Source organism: Pelodiscus sinensis, unplaced genomic scaffold (assembly GCF_049634645.1).
Source record: "Pelodiscus sinensis isolate JC-2024 unplaced genomic scaffold, ASM4963464v1 ctg95, whole genome shotgun sequence".
NCBI classification, from domain to species: Eukaryota; Metazoa; Chordata; order Testudines; family Trionychidae; genus Pelodiscus; species Pelodiscus sinensis.
The window spans coordinates 167192-193670 of record NW_027465954.1 but is presented as its reverse complement, the minus strand read 5'-3'; the positions used below and the strand labels follow the sequence as shown (position 1 = coordinate 193670).

At 54.1% G+C, this 26479-nt stretch overlaps 1 protein-coding gene across 4 annotated transcripts in view; it reads right to left on the bottom strand.

Annotated features, from left to right (window-relative positions):
- DCHS1 (dachsous cadherin-related 1) overlaps positions 1-26479 on the bottom strand; it is a 154736-nt gene that overhangs the window by 116321 nt on the left and 11936 nt on the right. For 3 of the 4 annotated variants that reach the window (XM_075917306.1, XM_075917305.1, XM_075917307.1), the window contains one exon: positions 24348-26158. In XM_075917306.1, coding sequence (XP_075773421.1) covers positions 24348-26099 — 1752 coding nt within the window. In that variant the 5' untranslated portion in view covers positions 26100-26158. Of the gene's footprint in view, positions 1-20908; positions 21585-24347; positions 26159-26479 lie in introns of those variants that run through there. The other variant, XM_075917308.1, reaches the window with a different exon arrangement.

The following is a 26479-nucleotide window of genomic DNA, read 5'->3' as shown; positions in this document are numbered from 1 at the left end:
AATCAAATGTGTCTGAGAGTGTCCTCACACTCCAGAATCAATAGACACCCCCCCCCAGCACCACCTGGGTCTGCTCCCTCTATCTTTCCTCTCCATCGCTCTGGGTCTGCTCCCCTCTCTGCCTCTGATACCATGATGAGTCTGTTCCCCCCACCCTCTCCATGCCCACTGGCATCCCACTGGCTCTGTCCCCCCTCCCCATTCCTGGCACAGCAGCAGGTCTGCTCTCCTCTCTCCCTAATGCTGATCTAGGTCTGCTCTTCTCTTCCGTTCTCTGGCACTGCACCAGTATTATTCCCCTTCCTCCAATATAGGAAAGGCAACAGAAGAGAAGCTAGATAGTTTCACGGAGGTTAGGTCCATAAAAGGCTATTAGCCAGGGGATAGAAATGGTGTCCCTGGCCTCTGTTTGTCAGAGGCTGGAGAAGGCTGGCAGGAGACAAATCGTTTGATCATTGTCTTCGGTTCACCCCTCCAGGGCACCTGGTGCTGGCCACTGTCGGCAGACAGGATACTGGGCTAGATGGACCTTTGGTCTGACCCAGTGCGGCTGTTCTTATGTTCTTATGTTCTAGAGATAGGCACTGGGAATGATCAGAGGCTACAGATATTCCTACCCAGGGAACAAGTGCCTATGCCAGGACAGTTAGTGCCAGAGGGGATTGGATGGAGGGAGACAAAATACTGGCTAGAATAGTATCTAATTGGCGCATGTCCTCTGTGATTCCCATTTGCTACCCAGGAATGAGGCATGGGGGTGGGGTCACTGACACTGATAGGGAGCAAATTTATACAAGTGAAAGGAAATTTCCAACCTCGTTGCATAACTGGCAGTGGAACTCACTGACACCAGGTCCCCTGGGCCAGAAGGGTCCTGGCATCTCTATTAGGGATGTTAGCCTGGGCTTACTGGTAAATCCAAATGACTACATGCAACCCCCCATTGTTGCCTCTGCATCAGAGGCAGTGGGGGAGAGGCATGAGCTGGTGCTTGCAAGCCGGTTCCCCGTGCGTGCTGGGTCCTGTGGAGCCACTTGCCCCGTTCCTGCTGCGGGCTCCCAACGAACACCAGATTCCATGGGACCGTCTCACCGCCCCCACCCCAACAATCACTTGCTTCTGCCTCTGATGCAGGGGCAGATGGGAACCAGTACAGGCGGGAAGACAGTCTTCAAGCAGGCTCCCCACATGTGGAGCTGCCTGTCCCTCCTATGCAGCAGGAGGGAGCCGATATATGTGGAGAGCTGGCTTTTAAGCTGGTTCCGCAGAGCTGCCTGCCCCCCACGCACTGCTGCCTCTTTATCAGGGGCGGGAGCAAGCAGGTGAGATGCCAGAGCAGCCTCTATCTGTGTTGGGCCCGGGCTTGCTGTGAACAGAGGCTGCTCCATGGGATGCTGGAGCAGCCTCTGACTACGGTGACTCCAGGCCCCCAATGGCAGGGGCTGCTGCTGCCCCATGCTGCTGCGTCTGTATGAGAGGCAGCAGCGCAGGGTGGCAGGTGGGAGCCAATTTTTAAACTGACTCCCCTCATGGACTGGCTCTGCCCCCCTGTGCTGCTGCCTCTCATACAGAGGCAGTAGTGCAGGGTGGGAAGGAGCTCCCTGGGAGTGGGGCCAGGAACCAGGATTGCACCAGCTGCTGGCTCCACCCTGGGGAGTATTTTAGTAATCGTGCAGCTGGTAATTTGATTTGCAGCTACACAAGTATTAGAATAAACGTTATCTAACATCCCCAGTCTCTGTGGCTAACACACTGTGGAGCTACAGGATCAGCCGTAGCAGGTGGCAGTGCCTACTTATGTACTACACCAGTGGTGGGCAAAAGGATCTCCTCTCCGCAGACTGGATCTGGCCTGCCGAGATAGTTGATCCAGACTACAGAGGCCCTGCCTCTCTCCCCCGTCCCCAGGCCAATCAGGGCTTAAAGGTGGGGGGAAGAGCGCGAAGTCTCCTCCCGCCCTGTCCTCATCCTGCAAGGGGTATGCAGTGCTTAGAAACGCTGCACCCCTCGCAGGGCAGGAGATTTCGCGCACTCCCCTCGCCTGCAGGCCAATGGAGGTTTGGGGGTGGGGGGAGCGAATGAAGTCTCCTCCCACTCTGCAAGGGGCTCAGCCCTTAAAGTCAACCACCAGGTGCTGCTCGGCTGGTGGCTGACTCTGAGTGCAGCGCTTCCTTGCAGGATGGTGGCAGGGAGCGAGAGACTTCACGTGCTCCCCCTCCCAAGGCCCTGATTGACCTGGGGGCAACAGGGGTAGTACGTGAAGTCTCCTCCCACTGCTGGGCACAGGGAACTGCCAGCTGTTCAGAACAGCTGTCAGTTCTGTTGGGGGAGGAGCGGCGGCAAAGACTTTGTACAGTCCCCCAGCCCCAGACCAATCAGGGTCTGTGGGTGGGGAAGCATGGAAGTGTCCTGTCCCCAACCCCTTCAGGGTAGCCTGGGGCTGCTTCAAAGCTTTCTGAAGTGGCCCCTGGTCAAAAATGATTGCCCACGTCTATGCTAGACACTCACTAACCCCGTCCCATTTCCCTCCTGCTAGACTCAGAATTGGTCTCTAAGTCGGGGCGGGCAATAAGGTTTTACTGGGGGCCACTTCAGACATTTTTGAAGTGGGCCCGGGCTGCACCGGATGGGGCGGGGCCTCAGACGGAAGGAGCAGAGCCAGGCTACTTTCCTGCTTCCCCACCCATAGACCATAATTGATCTGGTGGGGGGGAGCATGTGAAGTCTTTGCCCCCCCCCAGGCTTCCCCTAGGTGCCCATGCCCCTGGCAGTGGGAGGAGACTGCCACTCCCACTTCTGCCCCCAGGCCAATCAGGGCTTCGGAGCAGAGGAGCGCATGAAGGTAGGTAATAAAGTGATAGGGAATAGAATATTACACTTGGAAGGTAATAAAGTGATAGGGAATAGCCAGCATGGGTTTGTGAAGAACAAGTCATGCCAAACTAATCTGATAGCTTTCTTTGATAAGATAACGAGCCTTGTGGATAAGGGAGAAGCGGTGGATGTCATATACCTAGACTTTAGTAAGGCATTTGATACGGTCTCGCATGATATTCTTATTGATAAACTAGGCAAATATAACTTAGATAGGGCCACGATAAGGTGGGTGCATAATTGGCTGGATAACCGTAGTCAGAGAGTTGTTGTTAATGGTTCTAAATCCTGCTGGAAAGGGATAACAAGTGGAGTTCCGCAAGGGTCTGTTTTGGGACCCGTACTGTTCAATATCTTCATCAATGATGTAGATATTGGGATAGAGAGTACGCTTATTAAGTTTGCAGATGATACCAAACTGGGTGGGGTTGCGACTTCTTTGAAGGATAGGGACATAATTCAAAATGACCTTAGCAAGTTAGAGAAATGGTCAGAGGTAAACAGGATGAGGTTTAATAAAGAGAAATGCAAAGTGCTCCACTTAGGAAGGAACAATCAGTTCCATACATACAAGATGGGAAGCGACTGTCTGGGAAGGAGCATGGCGGAAAGGGATCTAGGGGTCATAGTGGACCACAAGTTGAATACGAGTCAACAGTGTGATGCTGTTGCAAAAAAAGCAAATATGATTCTAGGTTGTATCAACAGGTGTGTTGTAAGCAAAACTCGTGAAGTCATTCTGCCGCTCTACTCTGCACTAGTTAGGCCTCAGCTGGAGTACTGTGTCCTGTTCTGGGCGCCACATTTCAAGAAAGATGTGGAGAAATTGGAAAGGGTACAGAGAAGAGCGACAAGAATGATTAAAGGTCTAGAGAACATGACCTATGAAGCCAGGCTTCATGAACTGGGCTTGTTTAGTTTGGAAAAAAGAAGATTAAGGGGGGACATGATAGCGGTTTTCAAATATCGAAAAGGGTGTCACAAGGAGGAAGGAGAAAATTTGTTCCTCTTGGTTTCTGAGGACAGGACAAGGAGTAATGGGCTTAAAGTGCAGCAGGGGAGGTTTAGATTGGACATTAGGAAAAAATTCCTAACTGTCAGGGTGGTCAAATATTGGAATAAATTGCCAAGGGAGGTGGTGGAATCTCCCTCTCTGGAGATATTTAAGAACAGGTTGGATAGACATCTGTCAGGGATGGTGTAGACGGAGCTTGGTCCTGCCTTGAGGGCGGGGGGCTGGACTCGATGACCTCTCGAGGTCCCTTCCAGTCCTATTATTCTATGATTCTATGAAGTCTCCTCCTCCCCTGCCAGCTTCTAAGTGCCATGTGCTCCTTGCAGGATAGGGGCAGAGCGGAGGAAACTTTGTGTGCGTCTCCCCACCCTCAGGCCCTGATTGGCCGGGGGGTGGGGGAGAGGCAGGACGTCCGTCTTGTGGGCCCACCCGCTTGGTGCGTTGGATCCAGCTTGCGGAGGCCCGTTTGCCCACCCCTGCTCTAAATCCTGCAGCCACAGGACAGAGCCCACCTCTAGAGGGGTTGGGGCAAGAGGATCATCCGGGGTGACTACTGAAAGCATGGACACCCAGGCTATGTCTACACGGCAGCATTATTTGGGAATAACTAACGTTATTCCGAAATAACACAGTCCACTTCTACACTACAAGCATAATGTCAAAATAATATTGAGCTGGAGGACTTCTTACTCTGACTCCTGTAACCGTTTTTACGAGGAGTAAGGGAAGTCGGAGGAAGAGTGCTTTAACTTGGACTTCCTGCTGTGTAGATAGCACCAAAAACTGAAATAAGCTCTTTCGACTTATGCAGCGCAACTGACATAGCTCAAGTTGTGTAGCTTATTTTGGCTTTTGCTCTGCTGTGTAGACGTGCGCCCATGGCATTAACTGCTCACTGGTCTTGCATTTTCAGAGTGCTGCCAACTCTCATTTTTTCCACAAACCCTGTGAGATTTGAGTTAGTCTGCGCTTTTCTTGCTCTCAGAACCAGAGGGAAGCATGGGGAGGGCTGGGCAGGGCCAATCATTTCTGTAGGCCCTTCTACAGGAGTGGAACGAGGCACAAGCTGAGTACAGGGCTTTGACAGACACTGCTAGCCAAAGACACTCAGCCCCTGCACATGTCCACCCATCTTGGGAACCACACTAACCACCTCGAAGTACCACAGCTACTGCAGGGTAAAACACTGTCCCTTCCAACCAGGAGACTGAGAAGAATTCTTAAAATATAAGTTCAGATTCTGTAACATCTGGATTCCCCACACAGGCCACAAACGTGTATAATTTGGGTCAGGCAGAACCCACTCAGCAGCCCTGCTGTCTGTGTTGAATGTCAGCTACCATTACATCACGGGGTCTCTAAAACCGATGACTGTGAACAGCTTTTATGTACCTGCCAGAATTGCTTCACTGGATATTAGGAGAGTAGTCACAAGCACCATGGAGTGCTTACAACACCTTGGCAATGCCAGACATCCACAACACAGCAGCAGTTAGGTGCCTGAAATTGCAGAGAAGCTTCCTCACTGCAACAGCATCAGTGCAGATGTGGCACAGAGTCTGAAAATCAGGCTGTCAAGTGGCACACTGACCTTACTGAACACCTTCCGGCAACACAGAGACTGACTGGACAAGTCCATATGCTGAACTGGACACACATTACTTGAAATGCCATGGAAATCTTCTAGTAATGACTATAACTCAGAAGCTAGAAATTGCAGAAGTTTGATAAGGGTAGCAAAAGGACTCAGGCTCTGGCAAGCAGAGTTACGGACAATAAGAAGGAGGGTTTTTTTAAATATATTAGAAACAAAAAGAATCCTAATAATGGTATTGGTCCATTATTAGATGGAAATGGCAGAATTATCAATAATAATTCAATACATTTTTCTGTTCTCTATTTGGAAAAAACAGATGAAATAACCATATCAAATGATAAAACTTGTCAGCGAGTTGGTATAGTTCAGTAAAGTCCCACAAGGAATGGTTCCTGGCCCCATACTAGTTAACATTTTTATCAATGATCTGGAAGAAATCATAAAACCATCACAGATAAAGTTTGCAGACGATACCAAAATTGGGGGAGGGGTAAGTAATGAAGAGGTCACTGACAGAAAGTGATTTATTGCTTGGTAATTTGGGTAACTTGGCAAACAAGGGTTCATTGTCATAAGGCTAAATGTCAGTGTACACATCGAGGAACAAAGAATTCAGGCCTCACTTTCAGAGTGGGGTCTCTAGTCTGGGAAGCAGAGTCTGTGAAAGAGTTGGGGAGTGGGGATAATGAGATAATTAGCAGACCATGAGCTCCCACTGTGATTCTGTGGCCAAAAGAGTCAATACCATCCTGCGATGCATAAACAGGAAATCTTGAAGAGGAACAGAGAGGTTATTTTACTCTGTAAGGGTATGTCTACACTAGCCCCCTAGTTCGAACTAGGGAGGCTAATGTAGGCATTCGAACTTGCAAATGAAGCCTGGGATTTAAATATCCCGCGCTTGATTTGCATCTTCCCGGCCGGTCGCCATTTTTGAAATTTACAAGTCTGAACTAACTGTCCACATCTACACGCAGCAGGGACCCGGTATTTTGAATTAAAGCCCCTAAATGAAACTACCTGTTAAACCTCCTTGCAGGAGGAATATTGGTCTAATGAGATCCAATAGTTATTTGAAGCTAGACAAATTCAGATAGGAAACAGATTGGATGTTTTTTCTATGAGACAGGCTTTAAAAATTATTTTGGGGAAATCTACAGCCTGTGTTCTACAGACTAGATGATCACAATGGTCTCTTCTGGCCTTGGAATCTGTGAATCCGAGTAACTGATGAAAATGTTAAATGGCATAGGGCCAAGAGATCCCTGTGGGACCCTACTAGTAACACACATGATCCAGTGCTGACTCACCGTTTATAACAACATGGTGTGACCTGTCAGTTCAGCAGACTGTAATCCACAGGCTGTAGGCAGTAAGGTGCGGGCTAAGCAGGAGCACTCTCTCTTGGCAGATAACACTAGCATCAGTACCCCCATGCAGTGCTGGTGGGCACTACGATACAAAGAACAGAAGGGGGCGGGGGGTGCTCAGTACAGTGTCCTCCCTGCACTCAGTGCTGGCTTCAGAGTCCCAGTGCAGAGCTAGAAGTAAGGTCCAGGAATGAAAGATGAATATTTAATTAAAGAGTGTCATATGAGGAAATCTTCAGGAATATATGCAACCAAAATTGGCAACTCTAGCTGGGGGGGTGCTGCACTGCGGGGGGGGGGGGGCGGTCTCCCCTCTCAGTAAGTGCAGGTTCTTATGCCACAGTGCAGTGCTTTCATCTTTTGCACAAGACTTAACTGCTCTTCAGCTCCCAAGACACGATGTGAATCCAGGTATCTGGCCAAATCCAAACTGAGAGACTTCAAGTCCCCCGGCAGTGTCCTTGATATAAGATTCTCGCAGACCCCTAGCTCTATGTCAGCCTCAGGCTGAGGAGCAGACCTGTCCATTGCTGCCCTGGCTGTGCAGCAGGAAGTGCAGCCAGGGGCCAGGCAGGGGGAGATGTGGCTCAGGTTTTACATCCTGTCAGGATTAGAAACAAAGAAAACCTGTACTAAATCCAGGGAAAGCGCCCAGAGCTGAGTAGGGGCAGGGACATGGAGGGAGAGGGTGCAGGGCACCATGGGGTCCCTATCCCCCCAAACAGCTGAGCAGAGACAGGGAGTGGAAGGGTGCAGGTTACCATGGGGTCCCTATCCCCTCAAACAGCTGAGCAGAGACAGGGAGTGGAAGGGTGCAGGGCACCATGGGGTCCCTATCCCCCCAAACAGCTGAGCAGAGACAGGGAGTGGAAGGGTGCAGGGTACCATGGGGTCCCTATCCCCTCAAACAGCTGAGCAGAGACAGGGAGTGGAAGGGTGCAGGGTACCATGGGGTCCCTATCCCCTCAAACAGCTGAGCAGAGACAGGGAGTGGAAGGGTGCAGGGTACCATGGGGTCCCTATCCCCTCAAACAGCTGAGCAGAGACAGGGAGTGGAAGGGTGCAGGGTACCATGGGGTCCCTATCCCCTCAAACAGCTGAGCAGAGACAGGGAGGGAGAGGGTGTAGGGCACCATGGGGTCCCTATCCCCCCAAACAGCTGAGCAGAGACAGGGAGTGGAAGGGTGCAGGGTACCATGGGGTCCCTATCCCCTCAAACAGCTGAGCAGAGACAGGGAGTGGAAGGGTGCAGGGCACCATGGGGTCCCTATCCCCTCAAACAGCTGAGCAGAGACAGGGAGTGGAAGGGTGCAGGGCACCATGGGGTCCCTATCCCCCCAAACAGCTGAGCAGAGACAGGGAGTGGAAGGGTGCAGGGTACCATGGGGTCCCTATCCCCTCAAACAGCTGAGCAGAGACAGGGAGTGGAAGGGTGCAGGGCACCATGGGGTCCCTATCCCCTCAAACAGCTGAGCAGAGACAGGGAGTGGAAGGGTGCAGGGCACCATGGGGTCCCTATCCCCTCAAACAGCTGAGCAGGGACAGGGAGGGAGAGGGTGTAGGGCACCATGGGGTCCCTATCCCCCCAAACAGCTGAGCAGAGACAGGGAGTGGAAGGGTGCAGGGTACCATGGGGTCCCTATCTCCCCAAACAGCTGAGCAGAGACAGGGAGTGGAAGGGTGCAGGGCACCATGGGGTCCCTATCCCCTCAAACAGCTGAGCAGAGACAGGGAGTGGAAGGGTGCAGGGTACCATGGGGTCCCTATCCCCCCAAACAGCTGAGCAGAGACAGGGAGTGGAAGGGTGCAGGGTACCATGGGGTCCCTATCCCCTCAAACAGCTGAGCAGAGACAGGGAGTGGAAGGGTGCAGGGTACCATGGGGTCCCTATCCCCCCAAACAGCTGAGCAGAGACAGGGAGTGGAAGGGTGCAGGGTACCATGGGGTCCCTATCCCCTCAAACAGCTGAGCAGAGACAGGGAGTGGAAGGGTGCAGGGTACCATGGGGTCCCTATCCCCTCAAACAGCTAAGCAGAGACAGGGAGTGGAAGGGTGCAGGGCACCATGGGGTCCCTATCCCCCCAAACAGCTGAGCAGAGACAGGGAGTGGAAGGGTGCAGGGTACCATGGGGTCCCTATCCCCTCAAACAGCTGAGCAGAGACAGGGAGTGGAAGGGTGCAGGTTACCATGGGGTCCCTATCCCCTCAAACAGCTGAGCAGAGACAGGGAGTGGAAGGGTGCAGGGTACCATGGGGTCCCTATCCCCTCAAACAGCTGAGCAGAGACAGGGAGTGGAAGGGTGCAGGGTACCATGGGGTCCCTATCCCCTCAAACAGCTGAGCAGAGACAGGGAGTGGAAGGGTGCAGGTTACCATGGGGTCCCTATCCCCTCAAACAGCTGAGCAGAGACAGGGAGTGGAAGGGTGCAGGGTACCATGGGGTCCCTATCCCCTCAAACAGCTGAGCAGAGACAGGGAGTGGAAGGGTGCAGGGTACCATGGGGTCCCTATCCCCCCAAACAGCTGAGCAGAGACAGGGAGTGGAAGGGTGCAGGGTACCATGGGGTCCCTATCCCCTCAAACAGCTGAGCAGAGACAGGGAGTGGAAGGGTGCAGGGTACCATGGGGTCCCTATCCCCCCAAACAGCTGAGCAGAGACAGGGAGTGGAAGGGTGCAGGTTACCATGGGGTCCCTATCCCCCCAAACAGCTGAGCAGAGACAGGGAGTGGAAGGGTGCAGGGTACCATGGGGTCCCTATCCCCCCAAACAGCTGAGCAGAGACAGGGAGTGGAAGGGTGCAGGGTACCATAGGATCCCTATCCCCTCAAACAGCTGAGCAGAGACAGGGAGTGGAAGGGTGCAGGTTACCATGGGGTCCCTATCCCCTCAAACAGCTGAGCAGAGACAGGGAGTGGAAGGGTGCAGGGTACCATGGGGTCCCTATCCCCCCAAACAGCTGAGCAGAGACAGGGAGTGGAAGGGTGCAGGGTACCATGGGGTCCCTATCCCCTCAAACAGCTGAGCAGAGACAGGGAGTGGAAGGGTGCAGGGTACCATGGGGTCCCTATCCCCTCAAACAGCTGAGTAGAGACAGGGAGTGGAAGGGTGCAGGGTACCATGGGGTCCCTATCCCCTCAAACAGCTGAGCAGAGACAGGGAGTGGAAGGGTGCAGGGTACCATGGGGTCCCTATCCCCTCAAACAGCTGAGCAGAGACAGGGAGTGGAAGGGTGCAGGGTACCATGGGGTCCCTATCCCCTCAAACAGCTGAGCAGAGACAGGGAGTGGAAGGGTGCAGGTTACCATGGGGTCCCTATCACCTCAAACAGCTGAGCAGAGACAGGGAGTGGAAGGGTGCAGGGTACCATGGGGTCCCTATCCCCCCAAACAGCTGAGCAGAGACAGGGAGTGGAAGGGTGCAGGGTACCATGGGGTCCCTATCCCCTCAAACAGCTGAGCAGAGACAGGGAGTGGAAGGGTGCAGGGTACCATGGGGTCCCTATCCCCTCAAACAGCTGAGCAGAGACAGGGAGTGGAAGGGTGCAGGGTACCATAGGATCCCTATCCCCTCAAACAGCTGAGCAGAGACAGGGAGTGGAAGGGTGCAGGGTACCATGGGGTCCCTATCCCCTCAAACAGCTGAGCAGAGACATGGAGTGGAAGGGTGCAGGTTACCATGGGGTCCCTATCCCCCCAAACAGCTAAGCAGAGACAGGGAGTGGAAGGGTGCAGGGTACCATGGGGTCCCTATCCCCCCAAACAGCTGAGCAGAGACAGGGAGTGGAAGGGTGCAGGGTACCATGGGGTCCCTATCCCCCCAAACAGCTGAGCAGAGACAGGGAGTGGAAGGGTGCAGGGTACCATGGGGTCCCTATCCCCTCAAACAGCTGAGCAGAGACAGGGAGTGGAAGGGTGCAGGGTACCATGGGGTCCCTATCCCCCCAAACAGCTGAGCAGAGACAGGGAGTGGAAGGGTGCAGGGTACCATGGGGTCCCTATCCCCCCAAACAGCTGAGCAGAGACAGGGAGTGGAAGGGTGCAGGGTACCATGGGGTCCCTATCCCCTCAAACAGCTGAGCAGAGACAGGGAGTGGAAGGGTGCAGGGTACCATGGGGTCCCTATCCCCTCAAACAGCTGAGCAGAGACAGGGAGTGGAAGGGTGCAGGGCACCATGGGGTCCCTATCCCCCCAAACAGCTGAGCAGAGACAGGGAGTGGAAGGGTGCAGGGTACCATGGGGTCCCTATCCCCCCAAACAGCTGAGCAGGGGCAGGGAGGAAGAGGGTGCAGGGTACCATGGGGTCCCTATCCCCTCAAACAGCTGAGCAGAGACAGGGAGTGGAAGGGTGCAGGGTACCATGGGGTCCCTATCCCCCCAAACAGCTGAGCAGGGGCAGGGAGGAAGAGGGTGCAGGGCACCATGGGGTCCCTATCCCCTCAAACAGCTGAGCAGAGACAGGAAGTGGAAGGGTGCAGGGTACCATGGGGTCCCTATCCCCCCAAACAGCTGAGCAGGGGCAGGGAGGAAGAGGGTGCAGGGCACCATAGGGTCTCTACCCCCCAAACAGCTGAGCAGGGACAGGGAGTGAAAGGGTGCAGGGCACCATCAGGTCCCTATTGCCCCAAACAGCTGATCAGAGACAGGGAGTGAAAGGGTGCAGGGCACCATGGGGTCCCTATCACCCCCACCCACAAACTACTGAGCAGGGACAGAGAAGGAGAGGGTGCAGAGCACCATGGGGTCCCTATTCCCCATACTGCTGCTCAGGGACAGGGAGAGGATCCATAAGGATTGGAGGATGCCCGTTCTCCACCCCCAGGACTAAAAAAGTGGGGAAGCAGGCCCTGTATGGGAGGGTCCCTTTCTCAGTGTGCCAGAGAAACCTGTACTTAATCCAGGGAAAGCACCCGGTGTGGGAGCCTACTTGTTTCCTGAAACCCGTTTGGAGAGCACAAGAGCCCCGAACTGTCAGCACCACGCCAAGCTCCTCAAGTCCATGTTGGTGCCACCCTAGCCCCCAAAACAAGCGCTAGAACTGATGCCGCCCTCCCCGTCACCCCAGTGGATATGTCAGAAGGGGGCGTGTCACCCTCTCAGCCTGGGCTCTCTTTCTAGGCTGTCCTTCCTGTCACCAGCAGGCCCAGCCTGCAGGCAGGGAGCCCAGCTGGAACCCTGCCCCAGATGAGTCTCTGCTGTGCACATGTTTCTCTGTGGCTTGGCAAACATCTGGCTCTGGGCTCCCGCCCCTCCGAGTGACGGCTCTTGGTGGGAGAAGCGAGGAGGCTGGCGCCAGTGTGGTCAGCGATCCCACGCACAGCTCCTTCTGCCTGAGTGCATGCCAGGCACTCTGCCCTCCCCAGCCCTGGCACAGCTGCTGACCAGCTAAAAGCAGCCTGGGAGTGGCCACTTCTATTTCAGGAGCAGACTGTTTCTAGCTCTTGGCTATGTCCCAAACTCTAGTGTGCTTGAGCCTTGGGGGAGGGAGAAGGGTTAGGGATCAGCCCCCAGAGCATCCTGCACATGCAGCTGGTGTGAGGGGTTAGGTCCCAAGGCAGCACAGAACATGGCCATCTGCACAGCCACCAGTACTGCTGCTACACAGACTCACAGATCTCATTCCCCACAGCTCCAGGCAGCAGCAGGGCACACACACAGACTTCACACTGCCAAACCCTAGGTCTCAGGCCCCAGCCCCAGCTAATGCGGAGCAAGCAGGCAGATAGAATAGTGGGCAGTTCAGGACCTCCAGGGACCGGATCCAGGCAGACACAGTGCAGGGATGCAGGGCCAGCAGTGCAGTACCCTGGCAGTAGAGCTGATCCAGTGCCAAGTGAGTTGTAAAGTGCCTGAAAGGCCAGGAAAGTGATGGGAAGTGCCGTGCGAAGGGACAGCCTCTGGCACTGCAAGCTCCAGGGCGTACGGAAAGCTCAGCACTTTCCCAGAAATAAGAAAGGAGGGATCCTGCCCCAGGAGCTGCATACAGACAATGGGGAGGGGTGGATGAGTGTCCAGTCCTGTGGGACCCCTGGCAGAGAAGAGGGGGACGATCCACAAACAAGGAGGACAGAAAGGTAAAGAGAACCAGGAAGAGGTGGTGCAAGAAGCAAGAGAAGATGGCATAGAGACCTAGAGAGGAAAAGGCCACTAGAGAGCTCTGGTGAAATGAAGGGGGAGGGTTAGAGTTGACAGTGTCCACACATTCCCTGTGTACAAGGAAAGGGATTCAGGTCAGGGAGGGGAATATATGAGGAGGGGCAGAACACAGGAGGGGGCATGAGAGGGGATAGAGGAGGAAAGGATGGAAGCATGCCATGTTAAGGTCTATAAAATCATGACCGGGGTGGAAAAAGTAAATAAGGAAAAGTTATGTACTTGTTCTCATATCATAAGAACTAGGAGTCACCAAATGAAATTAGTAGGTAGCAGGGATAAAACAAACAAAATAAAGGTTTTCCTTCATGCAATGCATAGTCAACCTGTGGAACTCCTTGCCAGAAGATGTTGTGAAGACCAGGACTTTAACAAGGTTCAAAAAAGAGCTAGATAAATTCATGGAGGAGAGGTCCATCAATGGCTATTAGCTAGGATGGGTAGGAATGGTGTCCCTAGCCTCTGTTTGTCAGAGACTGGAAATGGGTAACAAGACAGGGATCACTTTATGATACCTTGTTCTGTTCACTCCCAGTGGCATTGGCTGCTGTCGGCAGACAGGATCCTGGGCTAGATGGACCTTTGGTCTGACCCAGTATGGCCGTTCTTATGTTCTTATGTGAGGGGGCTAAGGACTGGAGTGAGGAAGAAAGGGTATGTGGGGTCTCATTGCTGGGGGGCAGCATGAGAGAGGAGTGGTGGGAGCGCATGGGGGCAGGGGACTGGGCTAGGCTGGGGGAAGGAAGTATATCAGGTAGAACAGGAGAGCAGTGGGGTCGAGTTAGGGAGGGGAATGTTTGAGAGGCAAGAGCATGTCAGGGTGTGGAGGGGGAAGTGTGTGATGGGGTGGGGGCTGGACGAAGGAAGGGATCCTACGGACGTGTGGAAGGCAATGGAAGTTGGGATGGAGGAGTGCATGTGGGGGGCTGAATGAGAGAGACAGGAGAAGAACATGTAAGGGGGCCAGGGAGGGTAATTTATGAGGGGAGCGAGTGTGAGGGATGATGGGGAGGGGAGTGCCCAAGGGGATGGGGAACTTGTCAAAAGGGGCTGGGATGGAAGAGGGAGGGAGGAAGGGGAATATATGAGGGGTGGTGAGTGTCTGAGGAAGAGGGGACTATCTGAGCAGGACTGGGGGTGGAGCAGGGAGCATGTGAGGAGGAGGGAAATGTATGATCAGGGCAGGAGGGGAGGAAGTATAAGAGAACCAGGGATGGGGCAGAGGTGGTATGGGAAGGGGAGGGGAGAGGAGCATGCGAGGAGGCCAGGGACTGGAGTAGGGGGAGGAAGCATAGTATGGGGAGGGGAGAGGAGCATATGAGGGGGCTGGGGCCTCTCCGCTGCAGTGGAAAAGCTGCTGCAGCTCCAGGGGAAATGCTACTTGAATTAATCATGGTGCTGGCTGCCGTGCCAAGCCCAGGAGGAGGTTGCTGGCAAAGGGAGGAAATAACTTTCACAGGAATTTGGAACAAACGTGGCTCTTCTGGCTGTAATAGCAATACTCACCTCCCTCACAGCTCCCTTCCCCCATGTACCACTACAGCCCCTTCCCCTCCTTCCATGAAACCTCTTGGCCCCCATACATACTCCACCTATTCCCCCTTTCCTCAGCACATCTCCCTCCCCCACCTGCCTCTGCTCTCCCACTTCTACATTTTCCCATCCATTCCCAGGAACTGCCCCACTTGGTTCCTCGAGGGAGTCGGGCACAAAGCTCTGAAAACAGGGTCACTTCCAAACCCCTTCTCCCATGGACAATTTTGTGCACCATAATTGTCTCCCATCTGCTTCCATCACTCTCTGCAATGGAACAGTGTGTGCACCATTATTATCTCCCTCCCACCCCCCCCCACACACTTCAGGGAACAGTCTGTGCACTATTATTACTAGATGCAATCCCCACAAAACTCATGTCCTCACTGGCCTTCCTAGCACTTTCATGTGTCGTCTCTGGTCCACCCCACACATCTGGTTATAACCTGTACCTGATCTTGGACCTATATCAAGATAAAGGACATTAGACCTGCTGCAGTCTTGTACTGGCAATTGCCTCATTAAGGCAGTGGCCAGAGATCTTCCCACAACAAAAATGACCAACGATCTGCATTCAACCCCAGAGCCATGGATTCCAACCAGTGTTCCCTTTAGCTTATGCCCATGTGCGGAATGGCTTTTGTGATGTGCACTATGGAGGTGATTTATTAAAAGTCATTCTGCACATGGACAATATGTGGCAGAGGTGGGCCAAGAGGTTGAGGTGAGGGCTCGAGGCTGGGCCAGATAGTTGGCACATGGAAGGGGGTGAGGGTTGCAGCTGGAGTGGCGCTGGGGATGAAGAGTTTGGAGTGCAGAAGGGCACTCCAGGCTTGGTGGTGGGGCCAAGGGATTCGGAATACAGGAGGGGGTGCGGGTTGAGACGGGGTTTGGGGTTCAGGAGTTGGTGAGGGCTCTGGGCTAGACCTAGGGATGAGGAGTTTGGGATGCAGGAGGTGGCTCACAGTGGGACAAGGCTCAGGGTGGGGCTCAGGCTTACCTGGGCAGCTCCTGGACAGTAGCTTTAAGGCAGGCTGACTGGTGCCTCCTTGTCCCAGGGCACTGCACTGCACCCCAGAAGTGACCAGCATATCTGGCTCCTAGGAGTGGGGGCATCAGGTGCCACAGTTGCTCTTGCCTGCAGAGCAGAGGCAATGCGTGGAGCCCCCAGCCTAGAAGGCAGAGCTGTTGCACTGGTCTCTTCGCCAGCCTCATGCCCAGCCATGGCAGCTCCATGCTGGGGATGTGGGAGGGGTGCCTCTCTCCCAGACATGGGAGCTTCAGGGTTTGGGGAGAGGCATCTCTCCCCGCTGCAGCCCTCAGCCCCTGCATGGGGCTTAATGGGATGCTGCATAATCACAAGACCACAGCATGCACTCATAACACAAGGAGACAAGCACCTGGTGAATCGTTACTATTTTACCCTGGCCTTGCTGACAAGCTGGTCTGCAAACAGCTCCATACTCCTTATTGATCACACTGATCTCCTTGGCTATCTGACACCCTGCACTGGATGAAGAAAAAGGTGCAGCAACAGGCAGAAAACAAAGGCTATCAGCCAACAAAGGATCAAACATAACAGATTCCTCAAAGCCTATGCTGATGCTGTACTGCAGGCCAAGAGAACCTATCAGCCTCCGTTCAAACTGCCAAATGCAGCCCCAGGAGCAATCTAGGGGTGGTAAATTGCTTCATCCATACTTGGTGCTTAGAATCTGCATCAGAGCTGAACATCAAGTGTTGCAAGGAATTACCACACACTTTCAGGAATCCTTCTCAAAATGCTTGGATTTGCATCAACTGCACCCACCAGCTATCACCCCTCTCCCCGTTGCAGAATTCAGCACTACCAACTACGTTCCACGAGGCGTACAGATAGTTCGGAATAGCTTGCTAGTCCGAACTATCTAGCCCGTGCCGCGTGTAGCCGCGCGGCACGGGGTTCGAACAAGCCGGCATTTAAAAATGGCGCCGGCCGGCTTATGCAAATAAAGCCCGGGAAATTCAAATCCCGGGCTTCATTTGCACGTTTGGTATGCATACATTACCCCGCTAGTTCGCACTAGCGGGGTAGTGTAGACATACCCTAAGTGACTAGTCAACTAGCCAATAAGCATACGCTCATCGGATAGCTGACTGGTGACTCCTCCTTTCTCCCCACTTACTGCCTCTATTGAGGGCGAAGGGGGCAGCAGGCAACTCAAGAGCAGGGCTCTTGCTACATTTCAAAAGCAGAAGCACCACAGGGAGCACAGGGTCAGCAGGGGACTCATGCATTCCCCCACTGGCCCTGTGCTCCCCGTGGTGCTTCTGCCTTTAAAATGTAGCAAGAGCCCTCAGGACTCTTGCTACATTTCAAAGGTGGAGGCACACTAATCGACTAGTTGAATAGTCGATGCAAATTCCATCGACTATGCAATTAGTTGATTAATCTAAATTTAACATCCCTGCTACCAACCATAAAATTTACTATCTCACCTGAGGTGAGACTTCCAAGGGAATGCACTAAAATGGCTTGAGTCCTCCCTGGAGAGATGCATCCAGAGGTGTAACGGGAGACTGCACCTCGATGGCTAAAAATCTCACCTGCAGGGCTCCACAAGGATCAACTGATATTTTATCTTTTGTCCTTTTCAACATCATCTACATGCAGCCACTAAGTGGTTGGACAACATGGACTCAAGCACCAGCAATATGCAGAGGACACAGATTTACCTTTCCTTTGCCACACACCACTGCCAGCAATGTGATCCAGAGCTTTGGTGAGATCAGCTCATGAATCAAAGATGCCTGACTGACACTGAATCCAAGCATGACAAAGGTGATACAGGTGGGGCAAGGGAGTTATCTTAAGACATTTGAAGCCAGGGTGCAGTCTCCTTTGATTGAGGCTCGCGAAGCATACTCCATGGCCCGCAAAGCCGCCCCTGTGCCCCTACAAAGGGCCCCCAACTACCTGGGCTCACCTGGTGTAGGGGAGCCATCCAGCGAGGCGAAGCAAGATGGCACTGGCCGACGGGAGCCTGATGTGGCCAAAAAGCCAAAGCCAACCCAGAGTTTTCATTTAAAGGGGCCGCATCTTATTTTGACTCTTTGCCTGTAACGGGTTGGCCACCCCTGGTCTAGGACTATCTTGGATTCCTCACTGAGCTCTTACACCACAACGGCCATGAGTAATGCTTTCTACCATCTCTGGCTGGACAGGAGACTCCAGCCCATCCTGGCAGCTGAAGACATGGCCTCAGGGATTCATGCCTGCCGCACCTCTCGGCTGTACTACAGTAATGTGATATATAGTGCAGAATGTCTCTGTGACAACACAGGCGATGGTAATAGACATTGCATCTGTCCCCCACTCTTCACACTGGTTTCTCTTATCAAGTTCAAGGTCTTGGTTCTTCTCTTCAAAGTACTCCATACCTAAAAGACCATGAGAGCGCTGGGATGAAGATAATGGTTGACAGCTTTGCTCTTCTGGCACAATGGAACTCTCAACAATCAGAGTGAAGCTCATCTGTGCAAGAGACAGAAACTACTCCAGCGGCAAGGTGAGCCTGTGGAATGAATTTGCCCAGAAACTAAGAACCTTCACAGATCTCACCACTTTCCCTTCCAAGTGCAAAGCATGTATTTGACCGTACCTTCCCTAATACAAACACATAGCAACAGCTATATTTATTTTTGAAAATAGTTTAAAAAAACAGACCTATAGAAGACACTTCACTGCACACACTTCTCCAGCTAGTGAGAGGATGAGAGATCAAATACCACGTTGACAGATGTGTAGTCATGTTGCATAATACAGAGGTTCCCAACCTTTTTTATACCAGGGACTAGCAAACCCATCCACAAACTTTTGGTGGACCGGCAACATGCAAACAATGAATATGCAAATAAAATGTTTCGGGTTCACCAAAATATGTACCCCAGCCCCAGCCCCTCATACACTCCAACCCTGACTCCTGCGCTCCCCCTCCCCATATTATGTTATTCAGCCCCGGCCGCCAGAGCAGCCACCTGCTGGGCAGAGCAAATCCTGGCCACCCCATGGCATGCAGCTGTGGCAGGTCTCTCCCCCCTACCCCACTGAAGCAAGCCCCAGCCCCCCCGCCATGGGGCTGGCCCCGGCTCCCCCCACCACGCAGCAGGTCCTGACTGCTGGAGCAGGCCCCAACCACTGGAGCAGAAATAGCCCCCCCCCTCCCCACCACGTGGCTGCGGCAGGTCCCGTCCTCCCCCCCCCCCCGCCTGGCGGCCACAGCAGGTCCCAGCCCCCACACCGGAGCAAGCATTAGCCACCCACCATGCGGCCTCAGCCATACCCCCAGAGATGCAGCCGCTCTCCATGCACCACGGCCAACCAGGCCATGTAGTGGCTGCTGGAGCTGGTACCATGGTGAGGCTGTCCCAGTTGGGACAGCTTCACCGCAGCCCCAGCTCCAGTGGCAGCAAACCCGGCTGCCAGCCAACCCACTCACCCTGCTGCTGCATGGTGAAGTGGGCTGGAAGGGGGGGAACCCCAGCGGGCAGGGCTAATCAAAAGCTGGAGGCATGGTCTGGCAGGCAGGGGTTTGCGGCCCCCCCTTGGGAACCGGTGGCTTAATGCGCTACTGGAAGGCATTAAAACACTGTCATGAGCACAGACTAGAATGGAATAGAATCCACCCCATCATGTCAGCGACACAGTCCATGCATCCCCATTGCTCTCCACTGGAACAGTCAGTGCACCACTATTATACCCTGTCCCCCCAACTGCTCTCTTCAGTGGGACCATCCTTGTATTACAGTATCTAAGGAGCTCTGGGTCTGGCTGTGCGCTTCGAGGGCAAGCATGTTCATTGTGACACCACCATCTTATTGTGCAGCATGGGAGTGGGTCTCCTTAGAACCCCACTAGAGTCATGAATGATGCCCGTTGCCTTCCCTTGCCACTGCTCAATGTCTTCAGCCAAGAAGGAACTGCAGTGGGTGAAAGTGGCTGTGCAAACTGTCTGCATAAGTCCCTGAGTTTTTCAGATTCCGCTCCCCACGGTGAGTCTTAGGGACATTCCCTCAGGGTCTGTGGCTCAAAAGCCCTTATTGTAATTCAGATATTGGCCAAAATCCCTTGGTCTGGCTTCGTCTCTCCAGGGCTCGGGTACTGAATATCATTGTTTTGATGCGACGAGGAGTCCTGTGGCACCTTATAGACTAACTGAAGTGTAGGAGCATAAGCTTTCGTGGGCAAAGACCCACTTCTTCAGATGCATGTCTGTCTTTGCATCTGACGAAGTGGGTCTTTGCCCACGAAAGCTTATGCTCCTACACTTCAGTTAGTCTATAAGGTGCCACAGGACTCCTCGTCGCTTTTGCAGATTCAGACTAATACGGCTACCCCTCTGATACTTGATTGTTTTGATGAAATCACAAGTTTGGTGAATAAAGCTACACTATTGGCAGAACAGACTTAGACTTCTGCAAGGCATTTCACTCAGTACCATGTGATCTCTTGATCCAAATATTAATTCAGTTCATTGCCAGTTTTTAATCTATTAGTCAAACAGATCACAAAGCAGAATCTATTTTGTTCAGATTTCAGCCCAATTCTATTCAGTATCTTTTATCCACGATTTGGTTACAAAAAATATCGCTGCTGCTAGATACCTTAGCACTGAGCAAATTCCACTCATTTGAACAAAATATGTTTTAATACAGCCAAATTCAAGGTCACTGTTATAGGTGGGAAAATGTATTTTTGGAAAGCGGCGAGATTAAAAATGATTCAAGGGTCATAGTGGAAGCAAGCTGGACACAAGCTCCTAGCAAGACATTGTACTTAAGAAGGCTATCCTTGGGCACATGAGCAGGGGACTATCCAACAGAAGTAGAGAAGTGATGAGACCGATGATGAGACTGGAATGGTTTGAGGTCTGTAACCCCTGACGTATAGCAAAAAAATTAGGAAATTCAATCTATTTAGTTGATGCAACAGAAGGTACAGATCAGCTGGTGTGCTGAAACCAATCATGTTGGCCAAAAATGCCTCATTGTTTCCTTTTCTCCCCTGCCAGTTTGTAGCCGCAAGTTGTCTTTTGTCCTATACTTAGAAAGACAGCTCTTTGGGGCAGAAGCCATATTTTGGCTCTGTGTTTTCACTGGGCTCACTGGCACTACAGCAATTTAAAAAAATGAATAATAATAATAATACAACACAATCATGGTCTAGAAGTATCTATATGGCAAGGAGATTTCTGAGAGCACATGGCTATATCTCATAGACAAAGGCACAATGAGATCCAACAGCTGGGAGCTGTAACTAGATAAATTCAGACTGGAAATAAGATGCAGATTTTTAACAGTGCAGGGAACAAACCACTGCAACAACTTACCCAGGGATGGGGTGGATTGTCTGTTATTCACAGTCTGCAAACGGAGACAGAGTGTCTTTCTGGAAGACCCACTTTAGCTCAGCCAGACAATCTGGGCAGCACACAGGAGTTACTCAGAGGGATTTTCTGGCCTGGGCTCAGCAGGTAGCCAGACGGCATGGTAAGACACTAAAAGCTATGGATCTGTGCCCCCTGGGCTCTGCTCAGTTCCTCAGGCCTGGCTCCCCCTTTCTGGAGCTCAGTGTCGAGCCTCATTGCCTGGCCAGGCTCCTTTCCCATCTTCTCACGTTTCCCGGCTCAGAGGAAGCAGCAGCAGATGTGTGAGCTGTTTGCTTTGTGCTGGGGCCACATGGGAGTTACCTGCACTCAGGCCCAGACACGCAGTTTCCAAACGAAACATGTGGACTGAGCCAAAGGCCCGAAATGCAGCCAAACCCTCAGCCACTTTGGCCTGCTTGGACAGCTCCCTCCTCCTGCATGACCCAGAGTGAAAAGAGCCTCCAGCTGCACCCCTGCTACACAGGGACAGGAGACCGCTGCCCAGGGCCTGCTCCAGCCCCTAACAGTAACAGCTGCCCTTTGTCCAGGGCAGGTGCAAAGTCCGTGGAAGTGCAACTAGAGACAAGAGGCGCCTTCCCAGGCCTCGCACCAGCAACTCAGGTTCCACCCCCTCCCCACTCTAAGGCAGGGACTCTCCTCTTCCCCTCCCCCTTGTCCCCCTGCTGTTCCCAACAGGCACACACCTCTTCCCCTCCCTCCTCCTGCAATTGCATTTCCAGAACCAGAAAGGCTTCCCCCCGACCCCCCCACAAGGACTGAACTAAACAGAGCAGTGTGAAGGGGCCTCACTTCAGGGGTTGGGCAGTGGGCGGAAGGGGGGTGATGGCTGTAGGCCACCCCCCCCCCCAGCTCATACAACTAACGCATCAAAGAGCCAGCCCCACTGATCAACTTCCCACACTGCCTCTGAGCCGCCTCTCACCCTACTGCGCTTCCTCTGCCCCCCCACAGAGCCCCCCATCTTCCCCGAGCTCACCTTTCCCCCACTGCCTCAGACCCCCCCATCCTCCCTCAGCTCACCTTCCCCCCACTGCTCAGACCCCCCCATCCTACCCTCAGCTTACCTTCCCCCCACTGCTCAGACCCCCCCATCCTCCCCTCAGCTCACCTTCCCCCCACTGCTCAGACCCCCCATCCTCTCCTCAGCTCACCTTCCCCCCACTTATCAGACCCCCCCATCCTCCCCTCAGCTCACCTTCCCCCCACTGCTCAGAACCCCCCATCCTCCCTCAGCTCACCTTTCCCCCACTGCCTCAGACCCCCCATCCTCCCTCAGCTCACCTTCCCCCCACTGCTCAGACCCCCCCATCCTACCCTCAGCTCACCTTCCCTCCTACTGCCTCAGACCCCCCCATCCTCCCCTCAGCTCACCTTCCCCCCACTTCTCAGACCCCCCCATCCTCCCCTCAGCTCACCTTCCCCCCACTTCTCAGACCCCCCCATCCTCCCCTCAGCTCACCTTCCTCCCACTACCTCAGACCCCTCCCATCCTCCCCTCAGCTCACCTTCCCCCCACTGCCTAAGAGCCCCCATCCTCCCCTCAGCTCACCTTCCCCCCACTGCCTCAGAGCCCCCATCTTCCCCTCAGCTCACCTTCCCCCCACTGCCTCAGACCCCCCATCTTCCCCTCAGCTCACCTTCCCCCCACTGCTCAGACCCCCCCATCCTCCCCTCAGATCACCTTCCCCCCACTGACTCAGAGCCCCCATCCTCCCCTCAGCTCATCTTCCCCCCTACTGCCTCAGACCCCCCATCCTCCCCTCAGCTCACCTTCCCCCCACTGCTCAGACCCCCCATCCTCTCCTCAGCTCACCTTCCCCCTACTGCCTCAGACCCCCCCATCCTCTCCTCAGCTCACCTTCCCCCCACTGCCTCAGACCCCCCCATCCTCTCCTCAGCTCACCTTCCCCCTACTGCCTCAGACCCCCCCATCCTCTCCCCAGCTCACCTTCCCCCCACTGCCTCAGACCCCCCATACTCTCCTCAGCTCACCTTCCCCCCACTGCCTCAGACCCCCCCATCCTCCCCTCAGCTCACCTTCCCCCCATTGCTCAGACCCCCCCATCCTCCCCTCAGCTCACCTTCCCCCCATTGCTCAGACCCCCCCATCCTCCCCTCAGCTCACCTTCCCCCCATTGCTCAGACCCCCCCAGCCTCCCCTCAGCTCACCTTCCTCCCACTGCTCAGAGCCCCCATCCTCCCCTCAGCTCACCTTCCCCCCATCACCTCATCTCATCCCCGCCACACTGCTTCCCCCTCAGTAACCCAGCGCCATTCGTTCCTCACTGCCTCACCTTCCCCCCCATCACCTCAGAGACATCCTTTGACTCTGCCATTTTGCTCTCCATGGATTTGGCACCTCATGAAGCAAATCCCTTTCCCTTTCCTGTGTCTGTTCCTGAACCCCGAGCTGCCTGCCTCTCAGCCCACTGATTGGGCACCTCAGCTCCGATCTCAGCCACCCTGCGGCCTGACCTCTGCTCTCTCTCCCAGCTGGCTATGGGCAGGGAAGCAGCAGCTTCGCAGCCTCAGCACAGGCCAAGTTTGGCCGCATCCCAGGGCTTTGTGCTGGATTTGCCAGCCCAGCGCACTGACACTCACTCCTAAGCTATTATTAGGGAGGAACTACTGCTCAGTGAAGGTACATCTACATTAGCTCGTTAGTTCGAGCTAGGTAGGGTAATGAGGGCAAGTGGAGTTACAAATGAAGCCCGGGATTTAAATATCCCGGGCTTCACTTGCATGTTCCCGGGCGCCGCCATTTTTAAATCCCCCTTAGTCCGAACTCCATGCCCGCGGCTACACGCGGCACGGAGTAGGTAGTTCGAATGAAAGATCCCAAATCGAACTACCGTTACTAATGAGGAGTAACCCTAACCCCTCCCTCATTTCACCTATATTTCCCTAGCCTTGATCACTTTTCCTGACTCACCTCTGCACCCTGGCCTCTTCCCACGCCTGGCCACCCCTACCCTCTACCCCAGACCCTCCCACTGCCTGGCCACCCTTGCCTTGTAGCCAGTACCCTGTCCACCCCCGCCACCCTCCACCCCAGAGCTCTCCTCCTGCCCGGCAACCTAGATCCCGTCCTCTTCTGACCAACCCCCACCCTGCACCCTAGACTCCTCCTCCCTGGTCACCCGCTGCCTTGTACCAAGATCCCTTTCCCTGCCTGGCCACAGCCCTCCCTCCATCCCAGGCTTCTCTCCTGCCTGTCAACCCTCTGCTCTCCATCTCAGACCCTGCCTGGCTACCTCTAGCTCCTCGCCTCCACCAGGCTATTCTTACCACAAGCATCTCCTCCTTCCTGGCCACCTTTAGCCCAACCATCCCCTCCCTGCACCCTAAGGTGTCCCCTGCCTGTCCAGCTGTCCCCCACCTGTAGGAAGCAGGTCCCAGTGGGCGTGTTCTCCTTCAGGGACACGTTGTAGAAGTTGCTCCTGAACACAGGCTCATTATCATTGACGTCCTGCAGGGCCACGTACACCACAGTTGTGGAAGAGAGGACAGGAATCCCTCTGTCCATGACCAGTACTGTCAGCTGAGGTTCAGGATCCTTCTCATAATCCAGGGGGGCAGCAGTGGTGATGATGCCTGTGGCTGGGTCAATGGTGAACCAGTTAGAGTGGGTGTTCTGGCTGTGTAGAATGCTGTACCGTACCTCCCCATTGGGACCCTGGTCCTTGTCACGGGCTGTCACCTGCAGGACAAAGCTACCTGGATAAACCACCTCAGGGATGCTCTGCTTGTATTCCTGCTGATCAAATAGTGGTGGATTGTCATTGACATCCATCACCTGCAGCACAAAGGCTGACTCTGCCCGCAGCGGAGGGGTCCCTGAGTCAGTGGCTGTCACCCGCAAGTTATAGGAGTCTCTCTCCTCCCGGTCCAGCAACTGGTCCACGCAGATCAAGTAGATGATATTGTCCTTGGTGGTGAGGGCAAATTTGCCATCTCCCCCCTCCAGAGAGACATTGACGTTGGAGTACTCACCATAGTCAGGGTCCGAGACAGAGATGCGTGCCACATACTGGCCAGGCTGGGCTCCCTCAGAGATCTGTGGTGAGCCATCCTCACTAAGGAAGATGATGGTCATGGTGGGCTGGTTATCATTGTAGTCGCGCACGTGGATGGTGACAAAGGCTGTGGTGACCTCTGGGTGTACAGCCTTGTCCCGTGCCTGCACCACCAACTCGTGCACCCTCCTCATCTCGTAGTCCAGCCCCTTGTTGAGCTTGATGACCCCCGTTCTTGCGTCTATGGTGAAGTACTGGTCAGGGTCACTCTGCCGCCGGTTGATCTCATACACCACAGCCCCGTTATCACCTTCGTCTGCATCGGAGGCGAAGACCTGCAGGATGCTGCTGCCTGGCTTCAGGTTCTCAGAGATGAGGGTGTGGTACCGGCTCTGATTGAAGGCAGGTGCATTGTCGTTGATGTCCTGGATGGCCACATCCAACGTCATCTGAGAGCTCCTGGGAGGGGAGCCACCATCATAGGCCTCCAGCAGTAGTGAGTATGATGAGCAGTTCTCCCGGTCCAGGACATTGTTTACCACCAGGTCCAAGTAGAGGACCCCATTGGGACCCCTGCGTGTCTCCAGACGGAAGGCCTGGCCCACATTCTCGCCTTTGAGCATGTAACCCTGCGTATTCAGCAAGCCACTGTCAGCATCAAAAGCTGGGTCCAAGGGGAACCTGCTGCTGATGGGGGTGTGTTCTGGGATTTGAAAGGTGCGGTGGCGCTTGGGGAACATTGGCACATGGTCATTGATGTCATTCACCTGGACAGTCACCTCCACAGTGACACCATCAGGGGTGACGGCAATGAAGCTGTAATGGTCTCGACTCTCCCGGTCCAGCACGCGGGCGGTTTTGATGATGCCTGTGTTCTCATCTATCTCCAGGTCCGTGGTGACACCACTACCCTCCTGCGCAGAGATGAAGTACATGTAGGCAGTGGTGCTGGGGGGCAGGCCAGCACTAATGTCCCCAATGATAGTGCCAGCTGGCTGCTCCTCATCTATCTGTAAATCCAGGGTGCCCAGCACAGTAGAGCCATGAGCTGGCCTCAAGCCTTCAAGTAGCAGAAGCTGAAGGAGCAGCTGGGCTGATCTCTTGAGGCACCCCATTGCCAACAACACCCTGAAGCTCTGGGCGCCGTCTCCTTTGCAGTGTGTGCTCCTTAATCCTGCAAGGAATGCAGATCAGAGGAGACTGGTCAAGAGGGCAGCAGCAAGCAAAGGGCAGGAAAAGCTTAAGGGAAGAGGAGCCCTGCCAGGAACTGCCTCCCCCCAAGCCTCCTTCTTCTGGTTCCCTTCCACCATGCAGGGAGCCTAGGAGACCAAGAGGTTGCTGGGTAAAACTAGACCCAGAAACCAGGACAACACAGAGGAGAAGGAGCCTTTGCAGGGGCCTGAGAAGCTAGTGCGCGTTCTGCTCCAGGCAGGCTGTGGACCTACCCAAAAGCTCAGGTTTCTATGTATATCAGCAATTCTCAGACTGTGGGTTC